Source organism: Athene cunicularia, assembly GCF_003259725.1.
Source record: "Athene cunicularia isolate RWA chromosome 15 unlocalized genomic scaffold, athCun1 chr15_part1, whole genome shotgun sequence".
In the NCBI taxonomy this organism is placed as follows: domain Eukaryota; kingdom Metazoa; phylum Chordata; class Aves; order Strigiformes; family Strigidae; genus Athene; species Athene cunicularia.
In genome coordinates, this window is record NW_020799121.1 from 10,734,822 (window position 1) to 10,758,702 (window position 23,881).

The following is a 23,881-nucleotide window of genomic DNA, read 5'->3' on the forward strand; positions in this document are numbered from 1 at the left end:
GAACGTCCTGGCCTGATTTATGAAAATGTACTGTACTTTGCACCGTGTTTTGCTGTTGCTCTGTTAGGACTGCATGCAAACTGCAGCAGAACAGTGATGCTTATTCATTCAAACAGTGAAGGGCTGGCTGGGAACTGAATGAGCTCATAGTTATTGCTGTCTTCACTTACAGAAAATGAAACAGGAGAAAGTGGGTATCCCAAGCCTAGTCATTGTTTTCCTGACCATCGATTTGCTTTATAAGTCATAATCTTGAAAGCACAAGGTCATGGTATTTATTTAATCATTCATATAGCAGGCTTTTAGGGATGGATTCTGTTTTTAACTCTCTCTTTCTATAGCAAAACATGGTAAAGTTGGAACTGAGGTCTGTTTGCCTGTCAGATTTTCTTTCACTTTCTGTTGCTTGAGCATTAATGAGTTTAAAATCTGAATCTGATTCCTATCTCTTACTAGCATAATTCAGCAGTTACCTCTATTGCCTGGGAGAGTCTCAGCCTTGTTCCTGCCCCCATGTGCTGAACTGTTCTTCACACACACAGACTGATAAAAACAATGGCAAAATCCCACCTGTGTTATCTGTGTGTGCTTCAAAAGCCGCTGCTCAGCGAAGCCTTAGCCCAGTTGGGAGGATGTTTGGCAGGTCCCCTGGTAGGAGCCCTGTGGCAGGTGCAGAGCAGAGGACACGCAGGGCAGGCAGGAGGGGTCAGCGGTGGAGCAGGGCTCCAGGGGCTCAGCGCAGAGGACACTGGTTTGGAAACATCCCCCAACTACCTGTTACCTTTTATCAGTAGGAAATGGTTTCAGTCCTGGGTTGATCACCCATGGGGACATTTAATTGCCTCATGCGTTAATTAGCTAAGATTCACAAGTATGAGGTCTTGCTAGCTGGAAGCAGTGGTGGTGAGGAGTTTGCACCAAAGCTATTATCTGGCCCTGTGCCCCACTAAAGAAAATCCTTGTCTTCAGGCCGTTCACTTGTGGTCCAGCCTGCAGAGCACAAAGGCAAGTGAAGGACCTCAGGGCAGTCAGCTCCCAGGTTGAATGTTTCCCTTGGGGCCACCTTGTCTTCAGCTTTGATCTGTTGCCTCTCAGGTGGAAATCAGCACTTTGAGACTGCCCAGTTTTTCTTCTCACTGGCATCCCAGGAAAAGGAGGAAAGGTAGTAAGCAGCAGACAGAGTTTATTAGTGCATAGAGAGTTGTCTGGTTTGAGAACAGCACTTAAAATACAAAAAGGCAACAGAGGGAAGTGCAGTGCCAGCAAGGGATAGATGAATTCCACCTACAGAAGGAAGGTACCCCATGGGGTGGGAGAAGGAGCAGATGTACCAGGCACTGCCTGAAGGTCTTCTGACTTCTGCCTGTTGGACAGGCTATTAGGTGTTGCAGGTAGGAAGTATGATGTAGTTCTTATTCTGAAAATATTACCCGTACATTAGTGAGCCATCTGCAAAGATGCAAGACTAATGTCTGCTCTCTTGCTGCTGCCCAGACATGCTGCTCCCAGAAGGGGAATGTGCTTATACCTCCAGCCTTCCCTCTAGCCATTTCTGCAGGCTCACAAAAAGCTTCTCAAGGAGTTTTGCAGAGTCTCATCTTCCTCAGCTCAGGCGGGTTTGGGTCAGCACTGTGAAGAAGTGAGTATTACGTTAGTGACACCGGCCCCAGCCAGAGCTGCAGCTTGGCTGTGCTCAGCTGCCTGCTGTGAGGTCCTTTCCTCCCAAGCTTTGAGGCTTTTTTGACAGCAACTAGGTTTGCTTGCTGTGCAGCACAATGAGATTGGATCCTGACAGGAGCTGTTAAGAGCTACTGTAAAACATGCTAACATGAGACTATCCCAAAAAACGTAATTCCACCTGTAAATAAACTCATTTTCCTGCTGAAACCAATGACAACTGTAAGAGTTTGACCTTAAAACAGACATTGCTTGCAAGGGAGGCATTGCAAGAGTCATGATAACCTTTTTTGATATGTTACCTAGGCTCAGGCAAGCTAGGATGGAAATGGATTTGCAAGGGATCAGTCTGTAAGGGGGGTTGCTGTTGTTTAAAGATAATAATATTAGGAATGCAAATTATCCTACAAAAGCTGGTGATATTTAAATACGATTTAAATTCATTTAGCATTTAAACAGAAAAGTAGAAAATGGCATTAAGTTCAGATGAAGATGAGACTATGAATTTTGGAGTCAGAAATATTAAATACATCTACAGAACAGAATAGAAGGTCTGGCTGGTAATGGATTGTGAAAAGAGTTCAGGGTTTTAATAGATCATTCCTTCAGATCATCAGCACGGTAAAGTGGTAGTTAATAAATTATTTGACGTGTACATTTACTCATATATTTTAACTAGCTGTAATGAACAGGTCCTGTCAGCTCACCTAGATCCTTGCAATAGCTGCTAAATCGCTTGAGTGAGATTTAGTAACTCTCAGCAATATTGATGTCCAGAGCTGCAGGTAATAAATAAAGTGACATCAGGACTAGCTTGAGCAGAACATTGTGTAAGACCTTTGTCAGGCTTTCAGCAGAGATGAAGCTGTTTGGCCCCACTGAACACCACTGTGATTAGTTTTTGGTTGATGTGCCCACTCCATGCCCCGGCACCTGTAACAGGGCTCCTGAAGAAGCCTTTGTCCCAGTTTGGGGCTGACTAGAGAAATCTGTCCCCTACTGAATTCTGTATCTGTTACCTGTTCGTCCCTGCAGGTAGGTGGTATTCCTCAGGCCACACACAAAGTAGAAGAAGAGAGTAGTTGAGTCTGACTGAGCTGTGGGGAGAGGAGAGGAATCCTCTCTCGGTGCCATTATACTAGGACTAGCCTAGTATTGGAGTGGGAGTTAAGAACAGAAATAAGCTGTTATTTTATCTTAGATGATACTGGAAATGTTTATAGCAGAAAAAGCCTGCTTGCTAAAATGATGACAAATTATACAAGCTATTAAGGGCACACCAGGCACCTTTCTTCTTATTCCTCGTTGTCCTCTGAACTTTGAGCTAGTTTAAACCTATATCTTTTCTCTTCCTCCCACTCACTTTCGCAGCATGTGGTGTACTTTATAATTTGTGAAGAGACTCATTAATATTTTTTTTTTCTTTTTCCTTTTTTCAGGTTTCTGACAGATGTGACTATGTCTTTGTCAATGGGAAGGAAATGAAAGGCAAAGTGAATGTCATAGTTAATTTTACTTACCAGCATCTGAGTGCTCCTTTAGAAATGACAGTCTGGGTTCCTCGTCTCCCGCTGCAGATAGAGGTTTCTGACACAGAACTAAATCAGATCAAGGGGTGGAGAGTCCCCATCATCTCTAATAAGAGGTAGGTTTCATTAGAGGATGTTCATTCTGGGCTGTTCACTTGCCAAAGACCTGTCAGGGCCAGTGGATCTGAACCTGCTCATTTGGCCGTAATGCAATTCCAGTGTAAATTTGAAGGTCATCAGACATTTATTCAATAGGCTCCTACACTGGACTTATGAGGGAAATGGAAACTGCAGGTTGCATGATCCTATATTGGAAATCAATTTCATTTTATAGCTCTAGTGACTGAGATGAAAGGAGCCAATTGGTCAAGTTAGGCAGGATCGGCCATGAGACAGTGGGAAGGCATCAAGAAGAGCCAGCTCTGGCAAGTCTGGTCAGTCTCCAGCCTGATTCACAGGTCCTGCCATTTAATTTATTCATGGTTAACAGTCACAATTAGTACATAAGTGTTTCATATGGCTGTAGGGTCCAGCGGCACTGATCAGTGTCCCGAAGTCAGGGGGACTCTAGTTAAAGATACTGTCCATGCCCACAGGGCAGTGGCATGTGAGTGATAGGACAGAGAATGGATGTAGGCACATCTAGACTGTTTCTATCTGTTGTAAGTTTTATTAAGAACAAGAGGAAAATAATGATTAAGGAGGTACGTGCTATTCCCACCTACCTACAAAGACATTATTTATTACCAGGTTTCTGTTAATATCACAGCAAAGAGATGGGGATTTTCATGGAGATGTGATTTGAACCTGAATGCCATACAGAAAGGGATGTGTATGTAGGTGCAGACAGAGGAGATTTCCATGGCAACACTAAGATGTTTATGGGAAGATCCAGCAAGAAAAAAGTGTGAAGGTCCTGATAGTAAAGGCTTAAACATAGAAAGTAATGACAGATATTTGGAGAGGACAATGTGGTAGCAAGGCTAGCAGACCAGTTGGTGATTTCAGCAGCTGTTTTGGAGATCTAGGCAGTCTGGAGTTTTCAGTTATGAACCAGGGAAACAGGATAAAAGTGGGGGAACCCAACTGACTTCAGAAATGCACTGAAGGAAGCAGCTTCAGCAGAGCAAAGGTCCCTTCTTCCAGCAACTAGGCTGCAGACTTATATCAGCAATAGCTCTCCTGTTCCAAGCTCTCCCAGCACCAGTCTAAACGGAATTTTTTATTCTTGGTGTCCTACCAGACCAGCCAGGGACAGTGATGATGAAGAAGAGGATGAACGTAAGGGAAGAGGCTGTGCCCTTCAGTACCAACATGCGATGGTGCGAGTCCTCACACAGTTTGTAGCTGAAGCCTCAGACCCCGGCGGCCAGCTGAGCTATTTACTGGGTTCTGACTGGCAGATTGACATCACCGACCTGGTGAGTGACTTCATGCAGGTGGAGGAGCCAAGAATCGCTAAGCTGCAGGACGGACAGGTTTTGATCGGGCAGGAGCTTGGAATGACAACAATTCAGGTAGGGAAAATTAATTACTTACTCCTTTTCCTCCATTAACCTTAACTGAGGTACTGATGAAGTGTACAGCAGCTTCTTGCATTAGCAACAGAAATTGGAGGCATAAATTTTTGGATGGAGAAAAATTGCAGCAAGGACTGAAAGAGATGGTTTTCTCTTCTTATCTTGTGCCCCGAGGTAATGTAGATTTCAGTTTTAGTCAATTTAGTCCAACCTGTATACGTGGAGGCTGTTTCTGAATATTATTTGTCTAAAGCTTTTTTTGAACCTGGAGCTGTAATATGGGCTATCACAAGGCATGCAGCTGGTGAAACAGCTCAGTCTTCCCAAAGCCTACACTGACAGAGCAAAGGGTGAAATGAAAATTAACTAGTGCTGGTTGAGGAACTGAGACTGGAATATAAGTCCCACAGGATCAAATTCCTGCATTCCTTGCAAGCTCAAGGAACGTGTTACAACATACAAATGTTAGGATATATTTCAGAATATGCACAAAACAATAGTAATAATTAGCACTTCTAGAATGGTGTTAGGAGACAGATTAGTGACAACTAAGCTATGTTCTCCAGGGGTGTAGATTTGACTTCATCAGTTTCAGCCAGTATGGTCAAGAACATGGCCTATATATACCACTGTATATGTGGCTGTGCCTTGGTGTCCCCACTTCGAAGTAACTCATTGTCTTACTGGCAGCTTTTCATGCATAGTCCTTCCTGCTGTGCAGAGAAATAGTGGCCTAGAAAATGGGGTCCCAGAAGAGAAGAAAGGAGGGGGCAGGGGGAGAGAGAGTTAAGTCCAGTGATACTACAAAGTAGAAAACATGTTAACAAGCACTGGAACAAGAAAAACATCTAGCTCTTCAACCATGTTCATCGTCCCAAAATGTCAAATCAGAAAACAACCATCACACCTGTCAATAACAGAGGTTGTCAGGGCTGGAGAAATGGGATTCGAGATTTTTGACTTTCTGCAAAATCTTTAAAGATTTTCTGAATGACTTTACAAAGCTCTGGGACTTACAAATGTACATAAAACTGTGGAGAGAAAAATCCAAGGGAAAAAAGCTGAGAGCGTGTTATATTTAAAGAATACCTCTTATAAAATGCTTAAGAAATGCTCTGTACCCTATATGGATCATTAAATTCAACTTGCTTACTAATGAGCATCTTTGGATGTCACATATCAGTGCACTGACCTCCATACACATTTTTTTAACCAAAACAAGTTTTCTCTGTCAATTTTATGTACAGTACCATGAGTGGTTATTGTAGCAATACACGTTTCTTTCTACAGGATAGAAATAAATGTAATTTGTTCAATGGATCTTATATTAATCTACAGATTGCATTATATATGCTACCTGGTCGTGGTTTGAACTCGGCTGGTAGCCAATCACCACGTGGCCAGTCATTTACTGCCCACCCCTCCTCCTCCCCGGTGAAACAGGGGAGGGACAAAAAAGACAAAATAAATTCATAGGTTGAATAAAAAACAATTAGTAATAGTAACAAAACAACACTAACCATAGTAAGTGCAAATGAGTAATATACAGTAGTTGCTCATCAACTGGCAACTGGTACGCAACCTGCCCCCAGCAGTGATCCCAGCTGCACCAGAAATCCCACCACTGACTGACTGGGAAATGGAAACTGAGAGAGCACCATCCCCTTCTGTACTGAGCATGATGTCACGTGATGTGGAATACTCCAGTGTTCGATCCGGGCCTGGCCCTCTAGCTGGGCTCCCTCTCAGCCCAAGGAAAGCTAACTCTATCCTGGCCAAAACCAGGACATGCCTAAACCCACCATCAATAATGAAATAATGGCATTTCTCACAAAGAGTACATTTAGAAATCGTTAATACATCTGAAACAGATGTGGTTAGCATATCGCGGAGGTGAATGGCATAGCTGATTACAATGATGTTAGTAACAGATGTTATAAGCACCCTATTATTACAAAAGAGTTATAAAATCTGACTAGCCATTTTTTAATCATATTTTAATAGTGTCTGTCTGCTAAGAGTAACTCTGCCCATTAACATAAATAATCACTTATCTGTATTACAGTCGCTCCATGTATCTGTTTTACTTGGTGCTGTGTAAAGTGGCTGTTGCTAACTTCAATTTTTCTTTTCAGATATTGTCTCCCCTTTCAGATGCTATCTTGGCTGAGAAGACAGTGACCGTTCTGGATGAGAAGGTGACAATAACTGACCTGGGAGTGCAGCTAGTGACTGGATTGTCGCTTTCTCTGCAGCTCAGTCCAGGAAGCAATAAGGCCATCTTTGCTACAGCGGTAGCACAAGAGCTGCTCCAATCTCCGAAGCAGGTACTATTGCCCATATGTTGTGTTGTGGAAGGATAGCACTCTGAATCACTATACCCAACATTACAAGCTGTGGAATCAAGCGGATTTTTATTAATAATATGCTAATAAAACATTTTCCCTGTGGGCACCTTTTTCTGAAGGCCACCAGGTGCCCTAACAGAAAAACAAAGGTCTCACAGAAATGGCACTACATCTACACAACCCCAATCAACACAGAGGCATGTGTCGTGGCTGCGTCCCATGAATAACACATGCAACTCAATGACGTGTCATAATTAAGCAACAGCAGTCCTCTTATACACACACAGCCCTACACCCCCTTTCTGTCCCATCCAGCACCTGCTAGACCACAGAACATATCGCCAACTAGTCAAGTTCAGCCTCCCGCCACAGGTACCCAAATCAACTCCTTTAGTCCATCTTTAAAGGAGAAAGTGTTTTGTATTATGTCAGATTTTTCTTCCTTTAGTTACTTTATGTAAGAGTTTTAAGAAATTAGGGAACATCCCTTTCATTCTCATTCATTACTAGAATATGAATCAGCATCACTGACTCATTTCTCGTTTCATGATTTCATAAACCAATGAGGTTTTTTCCCTGTTATTCTTAGTCCCTGTATTAGGGAACCAACAGTTACCAAGGGCTGCTGGACTTTGCCATGTCCCCATCAGTCCTTGCTTGATATTTGTCCTTGTGCTTCTGTCTACATTTGAAATTTAAACTTTTTTTTTTCAACCCAAATCCATCAGTCTGGGACTTACATCAAGGATGCACTGGGCTCTTAACACTCAAACATGTTCTGAGCTTTAAAGGTAAATGATCATGACCCGCACGTTTGAAATCTGGCAAACTGTTGAGACGCTTTAATTCATCATGGGGTCTTATCCTTGGGATGCAGGATGAGAAATAATGCAGAACTGCTGTCTTTATAGGGTGATAAAAATCAGGCTCCCATAGTCTTCCAGGAGTTAAGAAATCAATGCCAGGCAGCTAGAAATAAGGCCAGTGAGCTAATCCATTGCTGACAGGGGGGTTAAATAAACTACCTTGAAATCAGCCCAAAACCTGGGGTTGATGGCATTTAGTCCCAGTATGCTGCCCAGCACTGACATTTCAGTTCCCAGAAATGGATTCTAGATAAGTCCCTCTCTGGATGCAGGGGTACAGTCAGAACAGCATCGAACTGGTATTAAAACAGTGAGGGAGATGTGCACCTTCCACCCTTCAGGAACTGACTCCGTATTGAAAGGCCTCTGATTCCTTCCGTTGCTTGGTGCATGATTTTCAGAGGACGATCCCTATAAGCAAAGCAGTGCAAAATTATTAAATGATTATGCAGGTTTAAGCAACACAGTGAGAGGATGAGAGTTGATGACATAAATTCTATGCGGCCTTCAAGAAACATCCGAAGATTAATAAACACAAAGCTGGGATTTATGACAGTGTCAGCAAAGTCTTAGGGCTCTGTCCTGAAATACAGACAGAAGCAAATCTCCCACTGAAGCGTGGGGAGCTTTATGGCTGTAAGGATTTCAGAATCAGGCCAGTAGATTATGCACAATACAATCCGAAAAGACTGGAGGTTTATTCTCCATGATCTGAACAGGTGAATGACTAGGTGCTAGAAACAATTTAGAAGATAATCATATATATTTATTTTTTGTATATATGTTGAGTTAGAATGTAAATACCTTAGAATGTAAACACCATGTGTTTGAAAAAAGTGTTTATTTAAAGAAACAAGACTTTTATAATCCTGTTTTCCGCAAGTATGGTTGTTAATCTGTCAGTTGGGTGTTTGTCTGTCGGGCTCTCTCTCAGAGCAGGGTGATCCCAACCCTTACCAGACAAGAGCTCACCTCACTTTAGACACCAAAGAGTCCCCTCATCAAGCCAGCAGACTTTGTAGTGTGGATTCTCCAGTACCTAATAAAATTCAAATATCCCAGCCAAAACAGAGTATCAGCAGAAGGAATTAGATTCCAGGAAAGCAGTCTCAATTTTGTCTGTAAATGGTTGATGTGTGAATGCCAAGATTTTTTCAGGTAGCACGATAATTTTCAATAGCCATTTGAGAGTGCTTAGAGGACCTGACTTTCAGCAGTGGGTGAGCACATGTTTCCTGAAATCTAAGTTTAAAATGTTTCAAGTTAGAAACCAAAAGTCAAGGTTCCTAGGAACACTTTACCGTTCCACACATGCAGGTACAGAATTAGTACTCAGGTCTGACTCATTTACATTCAGTGAGCCTCCATGCACTCTGAAGTATACAGTGTGCATTGCTGTGACACAAGACTAAACTTTATTATTGTCCTGCTTTTAATTGATAACAAGCATGAAAATTACCCTGGCCATTTCCTAAAGAAGCAACTGATTGGTTTCCTCTGTTTGTACAAAATGCTAATTTAATTTTGAGAGATAAAAATCAAAGACTGAAGGTATGGAGTCATGTATGGACCTACTTGCTATATTAGCTGGGTTTTAATATGTGTTGCGTGTAATAAGAGGAGACTTTGTATTTTAAGCAGTTTAGAAATAATGTATTTTTTTTTTCATTTAAATACACAACAGTAAATGATCTCAGTGACTGGTAATGCTTTCTGACATGCAATTTATTATGGTGCTGAAGTAGATTCTGCAGAGCCCAGGGGATACAGCTCCTTTAAGCACCTTTGGGGAAACAAATCTTATTATCAATGAGTGTTTTAAACTACTATTTCTCTTCACATCTTGGCAAGATATTAATTTTATTGCTCTCCCTTTTTATTTCTTTTCTGGTTATAAATGGATCTTGTGAGGAGGAGGGAATAGACCAGGACAGAATATATTTCCCTTAGTGTTTATTCTGAGTCTGCATGTATTTTTTTTATATGTTATAGGAAGCAGCCATCAGCTGCTGGATCCAGTTCAGTGATGGATCTGTCATGCCCCTGGATATTTATGACTCCAAAGACTTCTCCTTGTCAGCTACATCTCTGGATGAGAAGGTGGTCTCCATTCACCATGACCCCAAATTCAAGTGGCCTGTGATTGCTGCTGAGACAGAAGGTCAGGGGACGCTTGTGAAGGTAGAGATGGTGATCAGTGAATCATGCCAGAAATCCAAAAGGAAGAGCATCCTAGCTGTGGGAAGTGGTAGCATTAAAGTCAAGTTTGGGCAAAGCGATGCCAACCCTAACATCAGTGACAGCAAACACAGGGGTGCTGGTGTCCACCTAGAAAATCATGCCAGTGACCGGCGTCAAAAAACTGCTCTGCAGGAAAGAGCTGGGCTAGATGGGCAGTATTACAGCTCCTCCATGGGCCATGAGCAAGGGAGAGGAACCACCACTCAAAGGTCTATTTTAAGTAAAAAAGAAGACAGAGAAAGCCTCCTGGAAGATGACAGTCATCTGCAGAACATCCCAATAGACTTCACAAGCTTCCCTGCGCAGGTGGATCTGCCAAGAAACAACGGAGACTTGGAGGAGAATGACCTGGTCCAGACCCCGAGGGGACTCAGCGATCTGGAGATAGGAATGTATGCCTTGCTGGGAGTCTTTTGCCTGGCAATTCTGGTCTTCCTTATCAATTGTGTCACTTTTGCTTTGAAGTACAGAAACAAACAAGTTCCCTTTGAAGAGCAAGAAGGCATGAGCCACTCTCATGACTGGGTTGGGCTGAGCAACAGGACAGAACTTTTGGAGAATCACATAAATTTCTCATCCCAACAAGATGAACGTATCACAGCCATTGACAGAGGAGTGGACTATGAAGAGAGCAAGTATCTCCTGAACACAAATGCTGCCAAAAATATTAACGGACAATCTTTCAGGTCTACTGAGTCCCCATTCACTGAAGGGAAAGAACAGAAAAGTGAACCAACTACTTCTCCTACCTCTAAGAGGAAACGGGTTAAATTCACCACCTTTACCACCATCTCCTCTGATGATGGGTGTCCAACTGTCAACTCAATCTTGATGAGTAGTGAGGATGACATTAAATGGGTCTGCCAGGATATGGACCTGGGGGAGTGCAAAGAACTTAAAAACTATATGGAAAGATTACATGAAAATGTGTAATGAGACACAAAATACTTTTTTGTTTGGTTTGTTCGTTTGTTTGTTTTTCACTCACCTTCTGCCTTTAATTTTGGGTAGTGGGGCAAAATGTTGTATTGATAACAAGAATCAGCTGATGGATAGTAACTCAATGGAGCCCCAAGAAGCCACCCAAAAGCAGCTGGGAGAGCAGAGATCCTGGACAGCTCTTAAAATTCAAGTCTTCTCTGTGCTCAGAGATGGAAGTGAGAGATGTGTGTGGTTTTTTGATGCATGGTAACATGAAAAAAAACTTAGCAAAATCATATGGTCTCATTCTCTGAGCTTTCCCAGGAAATCAATAAATATAACAAACTCCAGTGCAGTTTGGATATTACAAAGTTCGCACAGCTCTACTGTTCAATATTGCAAGCTTTGTTTAAAAGCAAAATATCAGTCTCAGAATAAAAAGATCCATGAAGGAGCATGTCATTCAAGCCACATGCAGAGAATATCCATCCAAGAACATTAATTTAAAGCTGACAAAAACCAACAGTGTGAGCAAAGCAGCACCCAGAGCTGAAAAGTTATGAGTTTCCAAAGAATCTGGAGGGGGAAAAGGAGTAACTGGGCTGTTTACAAACCAGCGTGTTTGCCTCCCAAGCACTGAGAATGGATACACATACAGTTAAAACTGAAACTCTCTTTTTAAGTAGATGCCAAGGTAATAAACTTTGCCAGCCAATTTTCAGTATTTCTTAATTTGTAAAATAGGAAAAGATAAAATGTATACTCAGAATATCGCTCATATAAAGGAAGGTCTGTTTGAGAGAACAAGCTATTTTTAAAAGCCCACTTTATTTGATTGTCCTGTTTCAAATTTGTATCCCCAGCCATTTCCCTGGAGCGCTCTCCCACTGGTATCCTGAGGGCACTTACTAACATCAGTCAACTTTGCAAATGTGTGGTTTCTTCCTTCCCTTTCACGCACACTTGCTTCTCCACGGTGTGCTCTTGCCAAGCACAGACACTGTTGGTACCACGCTGGTACTTGCTTTACATGCTGTCATTTACCAAAGTTGGCCACTCTCTCTTGGGTAAGTGTAACTTGTGCTGAACTCAGACACCAACAGCAACTGCCTCTCTGTCCGTCCCCTTCTCTGGGAGAGGTCAGGTTGCTCGGTTTGTCCTGCTCATGCTTCTTTAGACCCTGCTCAGCACGTGTAGAGGGCACTTGAAGGTCACAGAGGAGTGCTGCACATTCAATGTTGAAACCTGAACAGCTAAACTCAGTAGATAACACTTGTTTCTCCCAGAGATGATGACTATCGTTTGTTTTCCTCTGATAAGGATGTACATATGGTAGGATTTCAGTGATTACCCTTTGAATCGATGTGTCCTCCAGCCCTAAAACCATGACTTTTTTGTGAGGTCCAAAAGCAGTCTCCAATGACCAGTGGCAAAGTGCCAAAGCACTAACTAAAATCCAGCTTATATTTCAAGTTCTCCTTTATTTTCTAGAGTGAGTCCTTGCCCTCCTTTTATTATTAAGTCTCTTTCTGTCATTGAATCTAGGTTGCTCAGTTTAATACACACCCACCCTCCCACAAACACTTAGATTGAATCCCTCTATATTTAGAATGTACTGTAGATTGTAAGAATGTAATATATATATTTATAAACATGCCAACTGTGAATAAAATTTGCATTTTAGTGGCTTCATCTTTTTTCCTACTCTGAACGCCTCTTTCCTTTCACTGTCAGAACGTTTACCCTAAAAGAGACTGGCAGCAATATGGAGACTTGTCCTTTCATGAAACGGTGAATTAAGGCTCTTGGCACAATCTAGTCACAAAGTTTTACATTGTGCAGTGTTGGAGAGAGAAGATATAACACCAACAACATGTTATGCTACAAATGTATTTGCACCAAGTCACCCTTCCAAGATTTGAAAATATTTGCAAATAAATCCACACGCATATTTCTAGCCTGATATGTGAGTTTCTGATTTTGGTGCTATTGGGAAGATCCACCTTTGGCTAAATGCCTTTAAAGACAGTTTTAAAAGAGTAAGTTGGGAGATCAATACTTGCATGTCAGATGGTCTATGCTTTCTTTCAGCACCTCTCTTCAAGACCCGGTTTACTCGGTCCTATGCAAGCTGAAGGACAAAGTGCAGCAGTGAGGACAGCACAGCACAGGGCCCAGACTAGCTCAGGATGAGCGCTCAGGTGAGGGAAGCAGCTTCGGTGCCATAGCAAAGCACTGCAGCCTCCCAGCAGGCTCAGCAGTGTTCTAGCCGACAGTCTTGCCCCCAATTCTGGAGCTATTTTGGGTGCTTTTTACACATCACTACATTGTGTCCGCAGAGACTTACCCTTAGTAATGTGGAGGTCAGGGTAAAAGTGGTCAAATCTCAGCTAGCAGTCTGTGCAGTTGAGATGCATGCATGCGTGCCAGGTTGCCTTGCAAAAGCATCTCTGCATGGCCAATCTTTCTCCTTTGGAAAGAGCAGGTACAAGCCACGCTGGGAGCAGGCTGTCAGAACCGCTTTACCAGTGAGCTGCTATGGTAAATCCAGATTTCTGTGTTAGCTGCCTCTGGGGAACATGAAGAGCTAACAGCAAGTTCATCTGGTAGCACAAGCCACTGAAATGTTCTCCTAGGACAAAACAGCCGCCAGCTACAATGCTAAGGATACTGACATTCAGATTTATGCCTTTCTGCTTGCTCAGAGGTCCCTGCTGTCTGTAGCAGCTGTAGCTTGCTACTATCCATAGGGCAATACTATAAATAATACCTAGTATTTAGAGTGCTCTTTGTCCACAGATCTCAAAGTGCTCTGAGCAAGGTGGATTCCTTACTGACACGGAGAACACCAAGGTTAAGTGATTTGCCCAAAGTAACATAGACAATCTATGGCAAAACCAGGAAGAGACATCACTCCCCCCCCCCTTAATGTATCACAGTCACTGAGTGGGAGACTGAGCTCTGCTCAAGGAGAAGCCAGAGTGGATTGTGGCCATCTGCATGCAAGCAAACACTCTTTAATTAATCTGATAATAGCAGAATAAATCAACTTCCTGTAGAGATTTTTGTATGTATGTGTCTATCCATCTGGGGGGTGTGTGTTTGTGTATACTCACTTTTCTCAGAGCCTGGACTCTTAAGTGAGAGCTGCTGCACCATGGAGCATCTCAAGGGGGAAAGCTTTTATTTCAGGCAATCAGATGAGAATTCCATTTGACAAATGAAGGGGGCTAAATTCTGTTCCCCATCATAAAAGCAGTGACGGTGTTTAGAGGCTGCATAGACGTTTTGCAGCTGTGGCTCCCATTGGCAATCTCTTGAGCCTGATAAAGAGCCCTGCTGAAAGCAAGCAGTCTTTCTGTCCTCAGTGTTATTAATTTATTTTTTTTTTTCAATTGCCTTCTTATTTTCATGTTTGAGTTTCTTTCCACATGAGTAGCTAAACTGATAGATACAGGCATGTTAACAAAAGAAAATGTATCTGATGTAGTTTGGCTTTTTTTAGAGAATTTATGCATAAATACAATGAGGAGTAGAAACTCGATTGTCCTATAAATCAGGTAAATTGGTTCTTTACTGTCTTCGTTCATTTTAAAAGCTTCCCCTTCAGCAGTCTCGAATGTACAGTGGTTTAGTCCAAGCTGCATTAATACACCCGTGAATTCAAAGTGTGAGCAATGCAGCTTGCATTGGTTTGGAACAAGAGTTCTATGGAGGTAAGTGACTTGAAAAACCAGAATAGGTATTAAATCGATGTGCAGCCTGCACTAAGTAGCTCTAGAAACTACTTTCACACCTCGTTTCCATAATGAATGAGACGTAAATGAAATGAGCACACTAGAGTTTGGCTCTGTGTATGTTCTTCTCAAGACAGCCTGCTGTCATTCCCCTGTGGTCTGTGGGGCTGTTGTGGAAGATTCTTAGTGAGAGCTAAAGGACTCATTTACTACAACTCAGAAGACTCTTTCACATGTCACTTAGGAGAGAGTGTCAGTTGGACTCACATATGTATTGATCAAGCAAAGTCCAGTAAGCATCACTGAGGAATTAACTCAGGCAAGGAGCTGTCACTGCCCAGCGCTTATAAAATACCTCAAGCATTTAAAAAAAACTCTTAAGAGATTAATTTATTTAGTCCTTGAAAGCCCAGCCTCTGTCACATATTTCTGTTTACTGTACTACCATATCCTATCCATGTACGGCTTTGGAGCGCTGCAGCAACACATCTTTTTGCTTGTAGCACGATGCCTACTGTCTAAAATCTGCTCTGTGCTACGACCAGCCCCCAGAAGTACACAAGGTAACGTATCTGTCTGGAGTAGGAGAGGCTTGTGTCCTGAGGAGAAATACAGGGTGCCAACCTGAGCTCCCCACAGAGCGGTAGCAGGACTGAGCATGACATGTCTGGCCCCAGAATGAGCTGCCTCCTGGGGACAGGTAGGAGACCAAGAAAGCTCTAAAACAAGTTAGGCTATCATTTGCAAAGTGCTGAGGGGATAGAATTTGTGTTTTGCTTCCAGTTAATTTCTCACTGTTGGAAAACTCAGAGGAGGGGCTGTTTATGCACTTAACACTAGGTGTATGTTTAAGCACCTTTCTAAATGGGTGTTTGGTCTTCCAACAGCCATCATCTTCCTCATGCATAAACAATGCCTCTTTCCTGTGAAATTAGTGAGTATTATTGTGCTGTTTGGCGTCGTGGTGAAAGCTTTAATAGAGGGAGTTCGATTGTGGCAGCAGCAAGGGCCTGAGAAGAGCAGAGCACCTGGTACCTCATGCCCATCACCAGGAGTGTTAGAAGGGCCAAGGTTACATGAGTCAAGTAAGTATGCCTGAAACTGGATCATTTTCTACCTTTTTGCTGGTTTGCTATGAAGACCTCTGTCAACAAATCCTTCATTATGCAGGCTTCCTGCTCCGGCTCTGTGAGGAACAGCAAATTAAGCAGCCCACGTATGTAATATTAATGGCTGAAGAAGCAGCACTGCTGCTCTGTTTGTATGTACTGCCAATGCTCATTAAGAAATTCTTGTCACATTGTAAAGATGGCTGGTAGATTACATATGACAAGTTCCTGCATCTATCTCCTTAAAACAGCCCCTGGAGCCTGGGGGGACACGTTCAGTGCTGAACCACGTTTGTTTGCACCATCTACTAGAACTCACTTGCTCCTTGGTTTTGGTGGGTGCAAATGAGGCCTCCTGTTGCATTCCCCTTCTACAGTCAAACACAGATGCTTTTCTAGCTCTGACTGATGTGCTGGCACACTGATGATAGCTGGATATTAGCTATTTGGTACCTGAATTTTGTGGCACCTGACAGAACTCAAAGCAATATTAGTAGCACCAGAAAGCTGCAGCTTTGAAGTGTAACAGGGTCTTTGTTTATTCATGTTCAGACCTTTGTTCCTAATAACTAAATTCAAGCTTCCTACAGCTAGTTAACATATTAATAACCTAAAAAACAATCCAAAGAGTTTCACTGCTCAGCCCTGATGATAAAAGACTGAAAAGATGACTTATAGTTCCATTTTCAACAATTTACTGAGCTCAGTAAGCACAGATGAACAAAGTGGAGGAGGAGTAAGGGGACTATACTCTCCACGAGCACTGTTCAGCTCAGCACACACTGGATGTGTCCAGCAACTTTCAGCAGAAGCATGGGTCCAGTGGTAGCTACAGATTTTCCCTGCAGCTTATCCTCCATCTGCTCCTGCATGGTTGTGTCTCAGCTTGCTTATACAGGGGCCAAGTGCCAGGAGCTGGTCCTGGAGCCCCAGCTGCATCCCTGCGTGGCAATGCTCAGCAGCCAAGCACAGAGCAACCTCCTCCCAGTGAGCCACTGAAATTAGAATTTCCTCTGAGCATCTCACCCCTTCTTCCACCCTTGTGCTATGGCGTGAGGCCCCACTGCAGACCTGACAGGTATTGCCACCTACCTCTGCCTGTGCGAGCGTCCAGGACTGCCCAAGCTCTTGGGTACCTCACTGGGTGTTAATAGAGAAGTGCGGTCTCAACAGCGGGCGCTAGACCAGTCCCCAGGAGCTTTAGTAATTCTCCCAGCACTGATAATCCATGGGCTCTGCTTTCTCTATTGCACCTTCTAGACTGTTTGCTTAGACTAAAGCCTGCAGGCCTGTGCCCTGCCTGCACTGCTGCACACTGGGGCCATGGTCTTTGGTGGAAGGCGTTGTTGCTACTGCCCCAGACACTCCTGGGATGTTCCCTGACAGGACGATCTGTATCCGTGTGCTCTGCTCCTGGTGGGATTGTCTCACCAAGTACAGATGCTTCTCAGGCTTCCCCGTCTCTCCAGCAAATCCTTTGCCTGATTGACTGCGGACACCCATTTTCCATCCTGTTGTCATCAAGCCCAAACCCCAAATCACCGTGCTCCTCTCTGCCATTAATAACCTTTTACAGCTTTCTTTTGTCAGTCCTCCCTCTCAGGCCTAATCAATAGCTTTGCTCTTAGCGTTTGGCATTCCCTTCTGTTCTGCCAGTCAGGATACCAAGGTCAAATCAGTCCCTTTGTATTTTTCCCTGTAATAAATAGTATCAGGCTGCCACGTCTTAAAGCAAAATATTTTGTAATATTGAAAAATCCCAAGTATTGATCAGATCTAGCTGTGTACCTAGCTCTCTACCCAGCCTGGACTGTAGCCGCAATACAGCACTCAATAACGTGTCATTTGCAAGACCAATTCATACAGCTGAAGAGGCATTTTTGGCAGGCTGCATGTGCAAGCTCAAAAAGATGTTTTTCATCGCACTGCATAGCCCTCACACAATCATGCCAGTCCCTGAAGAGCAATAGGATTTTAATCAGCTCTTCTAATTGTTTTGTCCCCTGGTCTAGTACAGAGACGGTGTCCCCCACTCCTAAAGCACCAGTGATGAGGGACTGTAATTGAAGAGGATGCTCTTCTAACCCAATTTTAATATGATTTGTGAGGCTACTGTGGATGATTGCTGCAAAGCAGCAGCAGAGAGGGAGGACAGACAGACAAGCTGAGCACCATTACTCAAATCAGGCCTTGAGCCAGGGGGAATTTCAAGGTTTTGGAGCGAGAGCCATGCCAGAGTGCAGACAAATTTGCCAACAGCTAAATCATAATGCTTTGCTGCTCCGAAAAAACTAACATCACCCACACCTCCTTCGGAGTCACACCCTTACATCTTGAAAGCCTGGTTCATCTCCTCAACCGCCCCGAAATGGCCCAGGCTATAAACAGCCTCTCCTTCGTTTGGGGTGTAGGCTTGGAAGCTCTGGAGGGAGCGGAAAAAGAGAAAGCAGCAGGGAGAGGGAGAGAAAGGACAAGCTAAGCTGGGATACAGGGCATTTTGTAGCCTGACCTGTAGGGAAGGGGAAAAGTTATAAACGTTGCCATTTCTGGGCTTCATGAGCTTTCCACAGCCCGTCTGTGTAGTGCAGAGTGCCCAGCCCACCCCTGAAAGCAGACCTGAGCTGTGAGGAGCGGTCCACTCCAGTGGGCTTGCGGTTAGCCCAGTGTCCCCAGCTCAGCCTGGAAGGGCTGGGCTAAGCCTCATCTGCCTCCTGCCTCTGCTGAGCCTGGGCTGGAGTCGAGCTCTCACCAGCAGAGAGAAGGTCCTCAGCAGAAAGTTGCTGGTTTAGTCATGAGCTCCCAGTCTGGTACCTGACAGGGCTGGTGCTCGGGCGTGTTTAATGCGGTTGCAAAGCACAAATCTCTGAGGGAAATGCCTCACTCATTAGTGTTATCTGCTGCTTTGGCTTTGCATGGAAGCACAGGGTGAGAGATTATAATTTTCTATTATAAGGCAGCTGGAAGCCTTAAAGAATACATATTCATTTATTTCTCTCTGTGTGTGTATACATATATGCGTGCTTTACATATATGTGAAGTAAACTTAATGCTGTCCTCATTTCTAGCATTAATTCATCATTTCCTCACTACAACTTCCCCATCCCCCATTTCAGTATTTTCACTTACCTTACTTTGAAGAGCTAGAAATAGCTTGTCAGATTGAGACAGCTCTTGAGAAGTTTAATTTTCCTAATGCTTGTTGGAAATCCCTTTTCTGAATCTGCAGGAATATTAAGGTTCTTAGTGTGAGCTGTGCAGAGCGGGAATTTGCAAGGAAAGCTGTCAAGTGAATTGCAATTGGGTTAGGAGAGGCTTGATGGACGGCACTGATGGGTGCAGGATCGATCTCCCGAGGAGGGAAGGATGCTTGCTGAGCCTGTCGTGGGTGGCAGGGCTGGGAGGGGGTGAATAAGTGCCAACCGCTTGTTTTCTCTCTGCCAGCCCTACAGGGAATATAGGTAGTCAGGCAAAATTAGAGCAGCGTCACACAGAGCGTTTACAAGCAAACGTAACAGTTGTAATGGCTTTTGCTGTTGATTCCCCACCTGGATTTCTAATGTCACTGTTTCTGGCTGTCACAGCTGGTAGGAACTTCTTGTGCCCTGATTCCTTGTCGCCAGAGCGTGCTGCTCCCGTGGCAGTGGCCTCTGCAGAAGGATGCTGCTGCCTTACTGGCTGTGCCCTGTGCCCAGATGGGGACAGCTGAGAAGGCCCTTGCAGTGCCAATGTCAAAGGGTGCAGGGACAGGCCTGAAAGAAGCTGGAACGAAAGCTTTATTGACAGCACTGAGCATTACTGAAGTGTTCGGTGCCATTCCCAGAAAGGTCGTACTAGTGTGAAGGATTCTTTGTATAGAGAGAGGAAATGTATTTTGCAAAGAGCCAGAGAATAGCAGGTGTCCCCTAGCTATTGGCAGTGACAGGAAAGCACAGCAATCTGAGAACAGGTAACCTGTCAAGGGCTGAATCCTCGTGCTTGGTTTTCTGTCCAAATAAAGGTCCCGAGCTGACAAGTGCACACACCAAGGGGGATTGTTCCCCATGCATCATCAAGGGGATATGAATAAGCAGCCACATTTGCAAAAGCAGGGTCTAGCAAGGACGAGCAAGGTCCACTGTACCAAACCTGCTGCATGTTCAGAGCTGGAGGTGAGGCCAGTCGTGTCTGCTGCCGGAGCTGGGCCCGGACCAGGCTGCAGGTCGGAGCGGCAGGCCCACGTGTCCTGGCTCTGGGCCTTTTCTGTTGCCTGCTATTGCATATATTTTTAATAAAAGGCAGATAATTTGTGAGTGGAAGTGCCAAGCAAGTGTCTTCCTCCTAGTGGGAGGCCAGCAGCTCTGCCTGCTGACGGCTGTCCTCAAGCTGCTCACACTGCACCATGGGCTCGCACAGGAGTTCACGGATGCAGGTGTGCAATCAGCCCATTTTCCTCCACTCTAAGCAGAAGCGAAATAGTTAAGTGAGATCAGAAAGACTGATAATTCCTTCTCCTCCTCTTTTATCACCTGCTATTTTCTTCCTGAGTATTTTGTCTCAAAGAATTACTGAAATTAAATATAGTAATTCAGGCTGCCCATTGTTCCCTGCTCTGTAAAGTGCCAAAGTGGCACCTTTGTATTCATCCATCCATCCCCATCTCCTCAGATGTGCTGCTCACACAATAGTTATTGTTGTAGAAGGGACCTGGAATGAGCTCTTGCATTATTCACTTCATTTATTTTGATACAATATTTGGAACCACTTCATTAAATTCTCTTACAATGTCCTGTCATTTTTTTTTTTACCATCTCCTTGCCAATGCCTGGCTCATACAGATAATATAACAACAATATGGGGTGTGGGAAGGTGGGGGAATAGACTTGTTTTCTATAAAAGGGGATAGCTATGAATTATTTAATTTGACTTATTGATCTCAGGATTCCCTCCCAGCCTCCAAAAAAAGAAAAAAAAAAAAAGAGCATAACTAGCTTGAAACATCTCTTTTGCAAGTAGTAGATATGGGCAGTAAATACTCAGGACAATTAAGTTTTGAACAAAGGAAAAAACATGCAAACCATGCAGCTTTACAGCCAGTGTGTGGATATGCAGAAGAAGACAGGATAGCTAAACACCTATTTACTAGCACTGAAAAATGAACAATAGTCTCTCTCACCTTTCAGTGCTTTCATAGATGCATCATGATTATTATTTTTTTTTTTAATGTTCCAAGTGCTTGTGATCTGAGGAGGAACGGATGTAACACTGGTTACTGGGGGCCTGCTGTTTTCCTGGCATTGCAGAATTTGTCAGAGCTGCCGGGGATGGCAGGGAGCTTTCCTCCCAGGTGTGACTTGCAAACTGCCCCAAGGGAAGGGATAGACTTGGCTCAGCAGTTCAGACTCTCTGGTGAGCAGGATGGATGTTGAAGACATGAGTTTTGTACAATGGACCCCAGAAAATGAACCCACTGAAATTTGTCTCAGGATGTTTTTGTTTTGTTTTGGTTTGGTTTGTTTTTCCAGGCTTTCTAGCCTACCTCCTCATAACAACAGTCCACACAATATTTAATATGCAAAGGCACAAGAGCTCCCCTAAACTTGCCATTTGGTTACATTTTAAGCAGCTTTACAAGATTACCTGTGCCCTTGCCTTTCCTCCAAGCTCTCCCCACACACCTTGTCATTAAACCACAGTGAAGGCAGCAGCCTCCAGCTGCCCGAGCACTTACTTCTGGGAGGGGAAACTCTTGTGAACTTCTGGAGGGGCTTTATAGATGTAGACTGAACACATAGGGGAGCAGCAAAACACCAACCAAATAACCTCCCAGAAACAGGGTCTGACAGTGACATGTGGGAACCCGATAGCGTCAGGCCTGATCCGCAGCAGCTTATCTGTGGGGTGCTCTCCACAACGTTTTCGCTTTTGCACAAGGGACAGCTCTTCTGTCCCTGTTATGAGCAGATATAGTGTTATAAGGCCTTACACTACTAAATGATCTCTTTTCCCATATGTGAATAGCCCTGTGTGGGTATGACGTGCCTGTGGTCCTGTCTGTCTGTGTGTGCACAGCTCTGTGTCACAAGTGGCATGGCTTCTGGTGTAGACAAGACCCAAGTGATCAGATCTCACAGGTGTTCGGAGGTCCTGTTACACTGTGAGGAGTCTGCCCCGCAGTTTGGGGATGCTGCTAGAAACCTTGCAGTTGTGAGCAGTTTATTACAATGTAAAATAGCAGCAGCTAGGAGAAGTGAGGAAATAGAGAAATAATTCCAAAAAGATTAGGTCAGAGCAGTCAAATAAGCCAAAACTTTTCAGGGCTAAGAAGCGTTCCATCCTTGTTAAGTGGAGAAAGTGATGGGCAGGACCCTCCATGAAGCCCAGCCGTGCTGCAGAGAAGCCCGTCCTGCTCCTCGAATTACTGCACAGAAAACGGTTTCTGGCAATTTAACATTAAAATGTCAGAACATTGTGGCTCTAGGGACATCCACAGCTGATGGAGTGTGTGTCAGCCGTCTGGGAATTGGAGTCTAGACTTCTGTGGGTGGTTGTCTGAAAAAAAAGCAATAAATAAGAAAAAACGCAGCACCACCACCAAATAAATATATTGCATCCATGGGGATGTGGTGGTGCCTTGAGCATTGTCTTGGCCAGGACACTCAGGAGTGAACTGTATCCCCAGCTTAGGCCCTGGCTCTGTAACCACACGTGCTTTTCATTTTAACCACATAATTAAGCATATAGGAGTAACAGAGCCAGCCCTGTGTTTACCCAACATATGTAAATAGATATTAGGTTTCACCTATTTGTCCATATATTTAACTTTGCTGTCCACCATCCAAGCCGAAATACCCAAGGAAAGGTAGATACTTGATTAGGCTGAAAAATAAATAGTAATCTGGAGGTAACTCTAGATCTCAATGAATTAGAAGCACCTAGCTGTAATTTTACTGTAGGAGAATGTGCTTTCTTGGACTGTCCCTGGACTTAAAGAGCTGCAGTGGAAGAGTCAGACTCTGAACTCCTGTGGCAATTAAGCCAGTAGGTCTTGAGCCGGAGCCACAGAGGTGAGGAAACCTTAGGCCAGATCTAAAGGAACTGTTTAATGCACTATACTTATGAACCTTTGGGACAACCACTGTAAATATGAGACTGAAAGAACTAATTGTGATGATGGGAGAGGTAAAGACTTGATCATTTATCATTTGCTGTGACAGCAGCGCTAATAAAAGCTTGTGATTTCCACATGTATATTTTTGGCACTGCAGAGAAGCTTCTGGCCACTGCAACACCCAAGAGCTGTGGGTGCGTGCTCTCCTCCCAGCCTTTTAATGCGGGCTTTCTGCAGCAGCATAAATTTCCTTCTGTGACAGATGAGAGCCACTGAGCCGAAGGCAGCCAAACCTCTTTTTCATCCTAATTGCTCTGCGGCCCGTTCCTCCTTCAAAAAGTGCCATTACTGAAATATTGCAGCGACCATAAATGTTGTATGTATTGAGAGAGTAGCATGATTATTTGGCTGTTTAGACTATATTTGCCCCTAAATGCAGAGCACGGTTGATATCTGAACCTTGTGTGTTGATTCATTGATTGCATTTAGTCAAGAGGCTGGGACAGCTTTTTCGCAACAAGGTATTAACAGCAACTTCCTTTTAAAGGTTATCATTAATTATTTGCCTTCTCAATGGTGCTAGATTTTTACTAGCTAGCAGGAAGGGCTTGGGGCTTGCCTTTCCCTAGAGTCCCCTGGAAGTTGTGCCTGGCTGGATGGCAGTGGTGGCTCCGTGGTCGCTGGCAGATAAAACAGAGCCCTTGCAAGGGCTCTGGAGAGGAGGGACCTGATGCCTTTTGGACCTCTAACTAGTATGTGATACATGCAGTTTAGGAAAGAATCTCAGGGTTTCTCTTCCTTTTTTTTTTTTTTTTTTTTTTTATCTTTCATCCACGAGCTCGGAGC

The 23,881-nt window shown here is 43.8% G+C and overlaps 1 protein-coding gene across 3 annotated transcripts in view; it reads left to right on the forward strand.

The window, feature by feature from the left end:
* TMEM132D (transmembrane protein 132D) overlaps positions 1-23,881 on the forward strand; it is a 294,843-nt gene that overhangs the window by 254,464 nt on the left and 16,498 nt on the right. For 2 of the 3 annotated variants that reach the window (XM_026859666.1, XM_026859668.1), the window contains 4 exons: positions 3,117-3,322; positions 4,450-4,723; positions 6,862-7,053; positions 9,933-12,799. In XM_026859666.1, coding sequence (XP_026715467.1) covers positions 3,117-3,322; positions 4,450-4,723; positions 6,862-7,053; positions 9,933-11,114 — 1,854 coding nt within the window. In that variant the 3' untranslated portion in view covers positions 11,115-12,799. Of the gene's footprint in view, positions 1-3,116; positions 3,323-4,449; positions 4,724-6,861; positions 7,054-9,932; positions 12,800-13,193; positions 13,304-23,881 lie in introns of those variants that run through there. The other variant, XR_003399525.1, reaches the window with a different exon arrangement.